The sequence below is a fragment of the Fulmarus glacialis genome, unplaced genomic scaffold, assembly GCF_000690835.1.
Source record: "Fulmarus glacialis isolate BGI_N327 unplaced genomic scaffold, ASM69083v1 scaffold9573, whole genome shotgun sequence".
Classification (NCBI taxonomy): domain Eukaryota; kingdom Metazoa; phylum Chordata; class Aves; order Procellariiformes; family Procellariidae; genus Fulmarus; species Fulmarus glacialis.
In genome coordinates this window covers 17,483-31,030 of record NW_009201018.1, presented here as the reverse complement: position 1 = coordinate 31,030, position 13,548 = coordinate 17,483, and the positions used below count along the sequence as shown (strand labels likewise).

The 13,548-nt window shown below is 38.0% G+C and overlaps 1 protein-coding gene across 2 annotated transcripts in view; it reads right to left on the bottom strand.

Moving 5' to 3' along the window:
- Positions 1-13,548, bottom strand: part of CTBP1 (C-terminal binding protein 1) — a 41,016-nt gene that overhangs the window by 18,113 nt on the left and 9,355 nt on the right. For both annotated transcript variants that reach the window (XM_009573781.1, XM_009573782.1), the window contains exons 2-3: positions 8,974-9,118; positions 4,829-5,035 (exon numbers count right to left, since the gene is read on the bottom strand). In XM_009573781.1, coding sequence (XP_009572076.1) covers positions 4,829-5,035; positions 8,974-9,118 — 352 coding nt within the window. The remainder of the gene's footprint in view (positions 1-4,828; positions 5,036-8,973; positions 9,119-13,548) is intronic.

Sequence of the window (13,548 nt, the reverse complement as noted above, 5' to 3'; positions counted from 1 at the left end):
CAAAAAAGCATCAAATTAACACAGGGAAATCCCGTCTCTTCCCTATTGTGCTTGAAGGGATTTCCCTTGCTTTTCAGTTTCTCTTTGAATAAACTTAAGAAGCCACAGGAAGAAAGGTTTTTTGTTGATCATTTAACCTGAACACAGCAATTCTGCAGTGCTTAGTGACAGATGTGCTTGGAATATTAAACAGTATGTCAATCTGATGGGGGCTGTCTGCTTTTCTTTGGGGATGCCAAGTTAAAATACTCTTCAAAATCTTTTATTTCAATACTTGCATACATGTTATTTGTTTGCTTTCCAAGCTGTTTTTCATAAACTTGAATGAGACAATTTTCAGCACAAACACTGTATTATTTTCAAATTTTGGCACGTTCACAGCTCAAGGAATCAGTCACACAACTGTAAACATTTTTTTTTTTTTTAAACGAAGCATATCGCTTTTACTCCAGCTCCATTCATTTTCACATGCAACATTCTGTCATCTGTTCTTTTTTACACTCTTTACAACACTAATACCTGAGGGGATTCACGACAGTGAAATCTCTTACAACAGGCTCTCTAGTTAAAGCTACGCTTTCCATTCATTGCAACCAGGCTAATAAACCAAAGACTTCTTCAATGTGCGCAAAGTTTCCTTCTGAAACATACGTGTACTTCTAGCCAGAATTGTCCTATTACAATTATTTTATGGGATAAAACTCTTCCGCAATTGACAATTCATATTTAGTCTTAGTCGTTCGACAAATACATAGGTAGACACACATAATGTGACAATTGCTTTTTAAACTACAGCCCAACAATATAGTACAACCACAAACCTATGATGTTCTTTTCCTTTCCTGAAAAACTTCAGTTATATAAGACTCTCCTGGGTATGAGGGCTCAAAACCTACCTCAGCACATCAAGAACAACAGAACAGCACACAAAGCATCCCACCTTCGGGACAACTCTATCTTAAAAGCATATACAATTGCTATGAATATTCATGGCTTCTTCCAGGGAAATTCTGAAGTTCAAAATATCAAATGAACTTCTTGGTCTGTAGTGTGGGAAGAATGCAGAAAATGCGTGTTGCATACAATTGCAAAAAAAAGCAGAAAGCAACAAAAGCCTATTTTAGAAATTAGAGATTTATATAAAGCTCTAGCAAAGCCCATGTATCATTTCAGTGACACCAGAATTGTGAAGAGAGACTCATCGCAAACGCCTGGGTCTCCTGTTACATTCTGACCCATCTACTCCCCCCCATCCAGGTCACCCAGTTTGCAGGGGTCTCTGACCTTGACCTTGCCAATGACCTGATTTGAGTGTGACAGCATAGTAGGTGCAGTTGTCAATGACCCCCGCCTAGCCCTTGGGCAAAGAATGAGCATCCTATGCTGGTATTACGAAGTTTTACAAAATGTCCTCGATACCGTGGAAATGTTGATGACCTGCTTGCAGACTTCCATGGAAAGAAAAAGTGCTTTCACTTAGCAGCTCTTTCCTGTCTACGCAACAGTAATGGAGAATCTGGGTAATTTTTCCATCCTCTTGGAGGACTCTGAAATGTGGAGAGTGCCATTTTGTTACACGTCCTGCTGAGCACATTACGAGAGCTAGTAGGACTGCTAAGGGTACATCATTTATTGCATGGTAATACCACCTAACTCTTAAGCCTTAATATTTTCTGATAATGCAGATCAGTACTTTGGCGAACATCTAGTCAGGATCGTGGGACTGTTGAGAGAATATAGCAGGTGAGGAAAGACAAACTGAGCGATGACATTCATTATGATGTGGAGACAAATGTATTTGGAGGAATTTTACCTCTCGAGTGAGGAAATGCATTAGCTATTAGTCATCAGCATTTGTAACTGGGAAGGAAGGGGAAGGGAGTGTGACTTCACTGCCTTCACTGCTGTAAAACTATCATTACAGCAGAACCAGGTCCAGCTATCTATTCATCCAAGTACTTACATGCTGCTGCTCATAAATATTCTCCTTTAAAAAAAAAATCCTAAATGTCTAGATATAAGGTGAAAAGATAGCTTTTTTTTTTTTTAAATGCAGGGCTTACTATCTGAGCTTGTGATGCATCACTTGAAATATAGGACACTGGATAGTAATAAAGATTAAAAGTGACAAAGACAGCTGTTTAACGATGTGATATTATTATTTATGTAAGGCTCAAAGAATCACACACTTCATAAAGACAGAAAGAAACACAGGCTCTGCCCTAAGGAGCTCAGAGGCTAACCAAACAACACCACAATGACGGATGGTATCCAACAAGCACATGAAGGAGGCATTATGCTGTTGAGTCTCTGCTTATCTTCAAGCTCAATACAACCAGAGGATGAGAGATGGGGTTAACTTTAAAGGAGGAGCACGGAGTAATAGGATTAAGCAGGATAGACCAAGTGTCAAAGCAGGAATATGCATGAGAGGAGGCAAAGAAAAGAGAGTGGGTGATGGAAAGAAAAAGGCAAGTGAGTCATGAAACTTGGCTAGACCAGTGGATAAGGAAGTGAGTAGCTGAAGCTCTGGAGGGAATGACATAGTCATTCCCTAGCACAGAGATAGGCAAGAGCTAGGGTGTTTCTCTTTGGCAAAACAAGAGAAAAGCCCAGGAACAGATGTGAAGAAGGCCTGGAGTTAGCTGTTGCAGCAGCAAAGTGATAAATTTAAGCAACCCACTGCTGAAGAGACCACATGTTTAAGACAAGAATAGAGAAACATAGCTGTGGTTGAGATATGAGATGATCTCAGATGCGCATTAACGAGAAAAGGACAGAAACACGGATACTACACAGAACTAGAGAAAAGAAGGACTTAGTAACAGATGATGAGAATTGTTTATTTTGTGTGCAATACATTCACTTCATAGTCTCTTAGTGGTTCATCACTTCTGACGTTGACATGTCTAAATAATAAATAATAAATTGAGGAAAAACTACAGATGTGGGAAGAGGCCACTAGTAGAGAAACATAACCTAAAGGCAACAGGCTTTTGAAGGTGGTTGTAAATACACGTTTTAGTCTGAAACTAGAGACAGGTAGCCTCTTGAAGTGGTCTGTAGGAGAAAAGAGTGTATATCACAGCCTAAGTGCCTGAAGTGCTCAAATGTAAAGTCTAGTACAGCCCTATTTCCACATCTTCTAAGACTACATTTTTATTCTTCATTCATAGGAGTTTGTTAGAACAGGTCAGAATCAAAATGTTGTGCCTATTCACATACATGCACAAAAAGAAACAGTGGAAGTTTTCAAAACTGACTTTAAAACTTAAATTTTCCTTGAAATTGTGAATATTCTGTTGTAGGAAAACAAATAGGAACAATAAAAGGCTAGAGAAAATGACTGGTTAATAACTGTTACAGATGTGTACCTTTGAAATCAGATTTTACTAGCCTTTTAATATACCACGCACACAAAAGGCTTGCTTTTTAAAACTAAAACCAAAACCTAGCGTTTTACATAGCTTTACACACATATTGGCAATCCGACTATCCATTTGTTTCTCTACACTTTTCAGTCATTCACAACAAAACCAACACACACAAAATTCACTTAAGTAAGTCAATAATGAATGAACTTTTTTCTAATCTCTATCTGGAATTTGTGCAACACAAAAAATGCAATGCCAACAGGACCGGTATCTCCAGCAAACAGCATGTGAGCCAAGGCTTAAGTTTCAAAAACCAGGTATCCATTTCCATTTTTAAAACACTGCATGTTATTGTCTATTATTTATGTACAGATGCTGTGACTGTGAGTGCAATAATCACTGTGTGTTCAAATGAGGTGCATAATTACATGGGTATAGATTTGAGAAAGCAACTTCACGACTAACTTTTTGAAAGTCGTATTTTAAAGGCAATTCTTTGACTGTGAAGATGTTTTTGGCGTGTTGCATACTCATTTAAATAAGTACTATGTAACGCCAGGCTATTTTCAGCTTCCAAAAGTAAGAGTTCATGGCTTGAGTTATTTGACAGCAATGTGTAACTGGAACAGTCATTTAAGTATGATGCCTTGTTGTCAAAATCATATTATTAATTCCTGTGGATGAATACCACAGCAATTACATCTACAATCTATCAGATCTTTGATAAGACAAGCACATGACTGAATAATTTTTATACAGAAACTGACTTGCTTGTTTTTCCTCTCTACTTCTGTAACAGACAGTAATTAATTCATCTCAAGCAAGCCTGTCCATCTGTTAGATGCTGAACCACATTTAGGGCCATTCAGAGAGGTAAGTAGGTGATTTTGTTAGCTCTGGAAACATTTCAAACTTTCTTGCATATATTTTTCCTCTCATTTGAGCTGAAATACAATTTCAGATGCAGCTCAACCAAATGCACGAAATAACTGTTCTGCAGGCTGTTACTGCAGCAAAGACTTTTCAGATATGTTAAAAACAGTAAAAGGAAAAAAGCACAAACAGAACCAGATACGACAATGGAAGAGAAATACAACATATACATGTGACACCGGGTTGAAGTAGCAAGATCCTTGTCCTGGAAAAGGGAAGTGATGGTGTCTCCTCTTATAACGAGTGTGCCTGACACCAGGCAATACAGCAACAGAAAGATGTACAGAAATTCAATGAATTGAGAGAATATCAACAAGAAAATAAGTTTTCTGAGGGAAATGATGATGTCTAAGGGGAAAACATTTGAGACACACAAACACCAGGAATGAAGAGGTATTATACAGAATGCTTGACATGGAAAGGAGTGAACTAAGCGTTCCATTTTGATAGCTCAAATCTTCATAATTTTTTTAAAGCAACGGAAGGCGAGGAGTATTAAACCACCTCTCAAGCCAACGTACCTAATCCAATAATGCCCAAGGTCTCCCCTCTGATCCTGGCAGCTCCAGAAGCCACCTCCCGAATCTGTTCAACGCTTTGTACTCTCGTGCCTTCTCGCAAAGCCTGGTGAAGCCAGGTGGTTCGCCTGTACAGGTTCAGAATGTGGCACATGGTAGAATCTGCCGTTTCTTCTACCGAGGCAGCTGGCACATTACACACTGCGATCCCTGCGAAGAATGAGGGGAGAGGATACCAGTTGCCAAACGTTTCTTACTTTTTCCCATTTAACAGCAATTCAGGAGTATGATGTTTAGATTTACAGATATTTCAACACCTGTTTTGCACAAATACTAAGTTTCTGACTGTAATGACAGACAGAATACTTGACATAATAGTTGATAAATATGTTCAAACTTATTTTTTTATCATTTTTTATTACTATTTATTGTGTTTGCAAACTAAGGCAAGCAGTAAACAATCCACTGAAACCAAAAAAGGAAAGTACTGAAGATGTCAGGTAGTTCAGAACACAAGTCTTGGTAAGCGTTTTACATGCACACTGCGCTAGGTGTTTTGAATAGCAAAGAGAAATCTGCTGTGCTCTCAACAGTGCGATTAATGATCATTGTTTAGATTTAATTGTGTGAGTTAGCTTCCCATCACTGAGCACATACTCTCCCAAAAGCTATCTATACAAGTTGTAAAAAAGATAAAGTAATTTATAATGACATCAACTCTTATAAAGCCCTCATAGGATGACTATTAGTAATTCCAATTCATGTATAGGTAATCACAACAAAGGGAGGGACAATTTGTTTCGTGTTGCACACGGATTTGTAGAATTACAACACACAGAATCCAAGCCCTTTCCAGGTCCCTCAAATTAAAGAGACAAACCATCTAATTGTCAATAGGGAAATATAAAATCTGCTTCTGGATGGCATGTAAAGATAACGCAAAATTAAGTCCATGCTCCTAATAGCTGAAAAGTTACTAGCTGAAAAGTGCGTAACGTCAAGCAGCTAAAAGACCGTTACAGATTTCCACAGACAATTGTGGAAGGTGGATTGATTCAAGACTCTCAATATTCCTTTTTTACTTCAAAGAAACAGGCAACATGATTGTAATTGCATGCAAGTTATCCTATTCTGCTTTTTACCTTCCAGTACTCAATATACAGCAGTTAAGCAAAATGTTTACTTGAAAAAGTGTGTGTCCCTTCTGACTCGTCTCTCTTCATTCTTTCTATTTACTACATGTTCTCTCTCTAATTATCAGCTCCCACAAATGTTTGTGTCTCAGTTCTGCTGACTGAGATCACAAACAGTATACAGTATAATTTCATGGTAGAGAAAAAGTGTTTTGTATACTAAAAAGCACCCTAATACTGTCTAGTTGTTTGGGTTTTTACATAAATTAATATTCAATGAGTCCACAGCTAACACCAGTATATCTTATGAAGCAAGGAAGAAAGAGCATTCTCTTCAATAATAGTAATAACAATAATCTGACAAATAATAAGCTCATACCGTATTTATCTGTGTTCTACAAATGCCTTCATTCTGCTGCCCAGCACTGTTTTACAGCTTTCTTTAGATCAGTAAAAATCAACATTAAGGAACCTGCAGAACTATTTTTCTTTTCTTTGCTGTAAAGATATAGTGTCTGCTGAGTCACTGCTCTTAGACTTACACAAAGATAAAACAGCATCATTTGCTGGAATATTAATCTTGGCATCCTGCTAACATCAATGGTAGTAAGAAACGCACCACTTTTTAAAATAGGAAAAAAAGCACAAGTGGGGGAAAAGTACAAGACTGAAAAATAACATCCCTATCCCTTTAAGTGCATCATATTAAACAGCTGTATTTGTTTATACAAAAAGTCTTTTTCATGGAGCAAAAATGCAGGTTTTAGATGGCAAAACAAATTTAACAAGCATGTCTCCTGATAGCTGGCATCAAAAAAATAATGCTTTAAAAGGAGCTTAAATAGTTATGTTACATATTTGGGAAGAGAAATAAGGAATTGAACTCACATTATACCTTCCTCCCCAATAGGTTTCCTTAGGAAACTTGGGGAACAAAAGTCAGATAATTTCTCTCCTAAACTGTAGGAATTTCTTTTTCCCTATTTCCCCGCAACTTTAAAACCAGCTAATTTCTGAAAGGCAGAGACATGGTGAACTACAAAAAGCAGCAAGAGAGAGGCAAGGATATGAAGAAAAGAGTCATTTCACATAGGAAAAGATAGCACACACTCATCTCATATCCATCGCTTCTATGCTCCCTTCCCTTTTCCCACCGCTTTCAGTGATCTTGCGCATAGGTTCAGTGCTGAAAAATGCAGAAGTCAGTGGGCATCACCTTTACTCCCACTTCACTTGCATCCAGCTACACTCACAACTTGTACATATTTTCTAGTCAACAATTAATAAAGTGGAGAAAAAGCAGACCAGATCGTAAAGATTTTATCCAAGAAACATACGTTTTCATGCATTTTAAGAAAAGTAAAAGTGCTAACTTGAAAATAATACTTAATAGGAAAAGCTGGTAACAACCCCATGAGCCAGCTCTAAGAAAAATAACTCCAAAAGTTACTACGGAAGTTCAGGAATATGTCAGACTTTATGGTCTAACTCCACACTGTATTTCAAGAGTGAATCAAAGCTTTTTATGAAGAGTAATTAACTCTCATATTACCTCCTTGAGATGCACATTATTTGTACTAGTTCAACAAACGGAAAGTGATTGAGTTAGTATTTAATTCCAACCATTTCACCCTAAATATTAAAATCAGAGATTTTACGCCGTAAACCTTCCAGCATTTATTGGCTTTTGATAAAGTGGACAATTGTATTATGTAAATACTGGAATGCACGAACGGGATGGATCCTAACAGTCTAATCACAACATCGCAACGGAATGATTAGGAATGTGGCCATTTAGTATTTCATACGAATGAGAATTTCCCAAATCTGGTGTACTCTGGCTTGAAGAATTATGAGGATGCATTTAAATTATAAGCTTGGGTTACAATCCAGCATAGAGACTTGCAGAACAGCCAATAAACCTGCAAATCCTCTTATCAGGGATTTCCTGCAGAAATTGGACTCCTGACTGGGAAGGGCCTTTGATCTGTACCTAGGTTTTGGCTTTTGAGCTAGGATTTTACACCAGGCCAATCCCTATATATATACGTGGTTTTTGGGGCACGTGCCTAACTGTGGCACTAGTTACAGTATGTAGGAACACAGCCTTGCATGCTTTCAGACCTGATCTGTTCTTTATAGAAACTCGCAGAGAAGTTGTCAGCCTCTGCCTGCTGCGCAAACTACACCGCCATTAGAAACAGGTAATTATTTTACTATCATTTACTGATAAACAGACCATATTACAGCTCCTCATTACATCAATGGGGTTATTACTAGGACTAAGCATTGTCACATTGAAACAAATGTTTCCAAGATCTTCGTAGAGCATAATGGGAAACATACTTGGTCACGTCAATCTTAGAAAAGAAACAAAGAAAATGTAGATGTTTATTCCGAGTGGTAGTTTGACCTGTAGATTATAGGTAAGAGATGGTTTATCCTAAAGAACGAAAAGTAAAAATCAGATTGTTTCTTTTTTACAGTGAAACACTAAGCACCATCTCTTCATAGTTCCAGTATGTGAATTTATTTTAAAGCAGCAACAACTGATTCTCCTATAAAATCGATATTTCTATTTTATGGAGTGGTTTAGTACTAAATCTCATGCATCATAAATTAAGTCTCAGACAGTTGATAATGATCTCATTTTTTATTCAAACAGAAGTAGTATGCCATGCTGATGGAATTATATTTTGTGATTGGATTACAGCAGTAGTAGTTAAAATATACAATTGGGGTAAAAAAGAAAGAGATGAAAAATTATGACCTTACTCCTTGAGTTTATATTGAACAGGCAGATCATCATCCTGTCACAAAACTGTTAATATTATCACTTAATTAACTAATGCTAGTATCTCCATAATGATTTTTAAACACTTTGATGAGAAAATTATACAGCTTACATACTATGTTAGTATAAATTATACAGAAACCATTAATGGAAAGACTTAGACGCTATCAGATTTCTGGAGGCAAGTGTAAGATGTAAAATAATGTCTTTAATAGTCATACCTAAATCTCCAGCAGATTTGATGTCAATATTATCAAAACCACTGCCAATTCGGACAATTATTCGAAGTGCTTTAAATTTCTCCAGGTCTTCTCGTGTTAAAGTGATAGTATGATACATCAGTGCACCCACTGCTTCATTTAGTACCTATAAATAAAATGGAAGAAAAAATACTCATTTTTTTTTTTTCTTTCATAGAATCTCAGCTTCATCACATATACACATTTTCAGGTATAAAAAGACTGTAAAAGCATTAAATCCAGGTCTTTTTTTTCAAAGGTTATTTCTCCAAACATCTTCCAGCCTCTTGTTAGTCTTTCTCATATGATGTATCCATTCTAGCACAGTAAGATTAGCTTTAGAAGAACTAAGTGACCTGTATTTTTGTTCTTATTAAGAGGGAAAACTCTTCTCATTTCACAGGAGATGCTCTACAGTATCGAACTCTAAGTACAAGCATCACTGGACTGCATCTGCACGTGCAGATGAAACACAACATGGGAGCAAGCACTCACTTTAAACAGTAAGTATTTTTATGCTTAGGCAGCTGACATTCAGTTTTGAATGGAGTCACAGAGCAATCTCTCTTCACCACACACACAGTGGTACAGGCATTCACTGCGCTATCAAACCACTTCATACCTGAATAGAAAACATTCAGTAATCGTTACAAAACCCTTAGACAACTGCGCTATCAAACCACTTCATACCTGAACAGAAAACATTCAGTAATCATTACAAAACCCTTAGACCACAGAGACTGAAATCTGTCAATTCATACAGAAGAACAAAGTGTTTGTCCCTTAGTTTATTGATACTGCAACTGTCTAAGCTCTCACTGATAGAAAACCAGATGTCATATTAATTGCTACAACTGAGATGCCAAACTAGACGTTATCGAGAAAAAAACGCACCTCTAAGAAATAAGAAATTGTATCAAAGCAAAAATGTTGCGAAAGAAAAAAAACTTGTGAGAGAACGCGCCAAAAAAGCAAAAATAGACAGGATCTGAAAGGTCTGAATATCTTTCAAATTATATTAGAGTGCATCCAACCTACTCAAGAAAGGTTAAGAGGAAGGGGTGTGGAGAGGGGGAAGAGAGCCTAGCACACCATGCCCAGCAGTTTCGAATTCTGCTACCAAACAAGCAGTGACACTGCACCCTACACAGCTGATACACGTTTATTGTTCAGAAAGCAGAAAATATTTTCTCTTTATATGCAAATTGGACAATTTCACTTCTTCGGAACACTTCTCTCTGTTTCCACCTTCAATGCACTACCTAATATCCTTTATCGTTCTATGAGATACAAAACATGCACAAATCATTTCAACATCTAAGCTAGCTATAATGACTTCAAGAGGTTCCTATGACGCACTTCACATAAAAGTTCTGCAGGGGCTCTAAATTTCTTATTCAATAGACTTTGGTACATGTACAGATTCTGTAATCTTAGTTATTTCTGCTCATATGAACATTTTCCAGGGTACTGCAAGATCAGTAACAATAATCAACATCAACGCAAATCGTTTAAAAAGAACTACTGCAGCAAACCACAGTCTCGCACACAGAGGATTACAACTGTTGGAACCCAAGATCTGCAGCAGTAATTTGTAAAATTAAAATACACGAATAAAAATTTTAAAAGAAAATAAAAACAAGCTCCATAAAAGTGAAAGAATACTGAAGCTATTGCTGCTATTCTTACTGAAGCTACTTATGCTATTTCAACAGGTGTTTCTGGATTGGTAACCCCAGTTCTAAGTCAGATAAAGACCAGAATGCTTTGAGCAGAATTTGGATTTGCTTGTAAGGGTAAGAACTGCAAAAAAATTAGAAATTACACATCCTTAAAGAATGTGGCTACAAAATAATTCAAAGAAGGGCTGTAGGCTCTGATCTTATAAACGATTATACACACACAAAACTCCTTGATTTTAGTGGTACAAACAAGTCCTTTGGAGATTACATCTAGCAGTCACCAATCAGAAAGACTGCACTCATCAGAACGTGTTTCCTTGAGGTGTCACATAGGGTTAAAAAAAACACAAAACAGTTTATTGGTTTTGCTTCCACAGCAACATTACAGCTGGTATGGACCAAGTCAAAGCCCATGCCTGGGGCAGTCTACACAAGAAATACTCCCTCTTATAACCTGAGTGCCCACCTAAAATGCCCTTAGGGTTTTTTTTGTCCCATTAATTCCAGAAGAAAACTGTTCCAAAATCTCACCGCTCTAACGATATGGAAATTTCTTCTTATTTCCAGCCTCAATTTATTCACAGCCCAGCTTGTATCCATTTGTTCTGGTGCCAGTGTTGGCCATTTGCTCAAACTGTACTTTCTCCCTGGTGTTTACAATCCAAATGTATTTATAGACACGATCATATCCCCTCTCAGCATTTGTTTGGCTAGACTTCTGTCCTGGTTTCAGCTGGGGTGGAGTTAATTTTCTTCCTATTAGCTGGTGTAGTGCTGTGTTTCGGATTTAGCAGGAGAATAATGTTGATAACACACTGATGCTTTAGCTGTTGCTAAGTAGTGTTTACACTAGTCAAGGACTTTTCAGCTTCCCATGCTCTGTCAGGTGCACAAGCAGCTGGGAGAGAGCATAGCCAGGACAGCTGACCCAACTGGCCAATGGGGTATTCCATACCATATGACATCATGCTCAGTACATAAACTGGGGGTTGGTGGAGGAGGGGGATCGTTGCTTGAGCATCGGTCAGCGGGTGATGAGCAAGGGCATTGTGCATCACTCATTTTGTATATTCTATCATTATTATTGTTATTTTCCCTTCCCTTCCTTTTCTGTTCTATTAAACTGTCTTTATCTCAATCCACAAATTTTACTTTTTTTTTTCCCCAATTCTGTCCCCCATCCGGGGGTGGGGGGGCGGGCAGTGAGTGAGCAGCTGTGTGGTGTTTGGCTGCCTGCCGGGTTAAACCACAACAACTTCACAAGCCTAGTCCTTCTAGTCTCATCTAGGATGATGCCCTTTTACCCTCTTGATCAAGTCTAACACTTCTCCACTGCGCTTAAAGTCGTCTAAGCTCAACTCCACTGTGGGTGATCACAACTGCACCCAGTGTGCTACTGGAGGTCTCCCTCCCCACTGTGTTATACCAACACTACCACTTTCAGCAGCAGTACCTATGCTGGAAATCTCTCTTAATGAAGTCTCACATGATGTGTGACGTTTCTGCACGGCCATCATCACACTGCCAGCTGATCCTTTGGCTAACGCGCAAATCTGAATCCTTTTCCCTGAAGCATGTGTTTCTGTCACGCTCCCAAGTTTACAGTAGGATTTCTTTCTCCGAGCCGCAGCACTTGTTACTTCAGGCCGCAAGGTCCTCACGTTCTTTATGATATCCTGGTTCTCCTCTCCAATGAGCCGTGTCCTCCATTCTGTGTTTTATCACATACATTTCCTCCTGCCCCTCAAAGGTTGCTCTAGATGGCTGTGACGCAGGAGAAAATACCCTCTGTGTAGTTGTCAGAAGAGCAAAAACTGAAGTAGCTTAGAGCTTACAAGGACTCACCTAAGGCTCCTATGACAGCCAGACCCTCCTCTCCCAGACTGGAAAAGGCCAATGGTGTGTGTGTTTGTGTGTGCAGGCAGAGAGCTGCCACTACTTTACGGACTGCATTAAATAGGGGCTAAAAGACAGATGAAGTGGCTCAGACATTTGCGTTTTAAAATCACAGTGTTTCATCTGGAAAGCAGCTTTTCACTTCACTATCATGCATATTTTATTAACTCAGCCAGTCAAGACTGTAATTTGGACTCTAAGAGCACCGGTCTGGACCCATTACACTACATTTTTGGGCGCATCTAGGTTATGGCTTGGCACTAGGAGGGGACGGAAAAGTATTGGGAAGCTTGGGAATGTATTCAATAAAAGGAAAAGTATTTCTCAGCTATGGCTTAATGCTGACACTAGCCATTTCCACAGGCAGTTATTTACCCATCATATGGGATATGGAACAAACAGATGCAAATGACAAATCTTTTAGAATTTCTTTTTAGTGTTTGAGCCTCTCCTAGGATTATGGATCAGTTTGCAAGGAAATCCATTGCCAAAAACGTAATATTCTGCAACTGTGTATTATTTCACATTAATTTGATAATTAAGTTACGTCACTGCTTTTTGCAGCTGGCCATGTGATTGAAGTATGCCAAAAAGGCAGAAAATAATAGCAGAAAATCTGACGTTCAAAACATTCAGCATTGATGAATGTTAATAATGCCACTTACAGATTAAAAAAAAAAAAAGAAAAGAAAGTTTCTGTATTTTGGAATTATTTGTATGAATTACATTCTCAGTAATTAGATAAACTAAATGCACACAAGGAAGTTTGACAAGCTCGTCAATGAGTAAAATCAAAACTTGAACTAAATCTGAGTATAACACATGAAACTGAAATCCAGCATAACTGTGAACAGTTCTGGAAAATGAAATAATCTTTAGAAAAAATAACTGTGCATAGGAGTAATTTACTGATCACTTACAGAAGCACATCCAATGGCGGATGCATGAGAGAAACAGGGAGTATATATGTTTTTCTCAT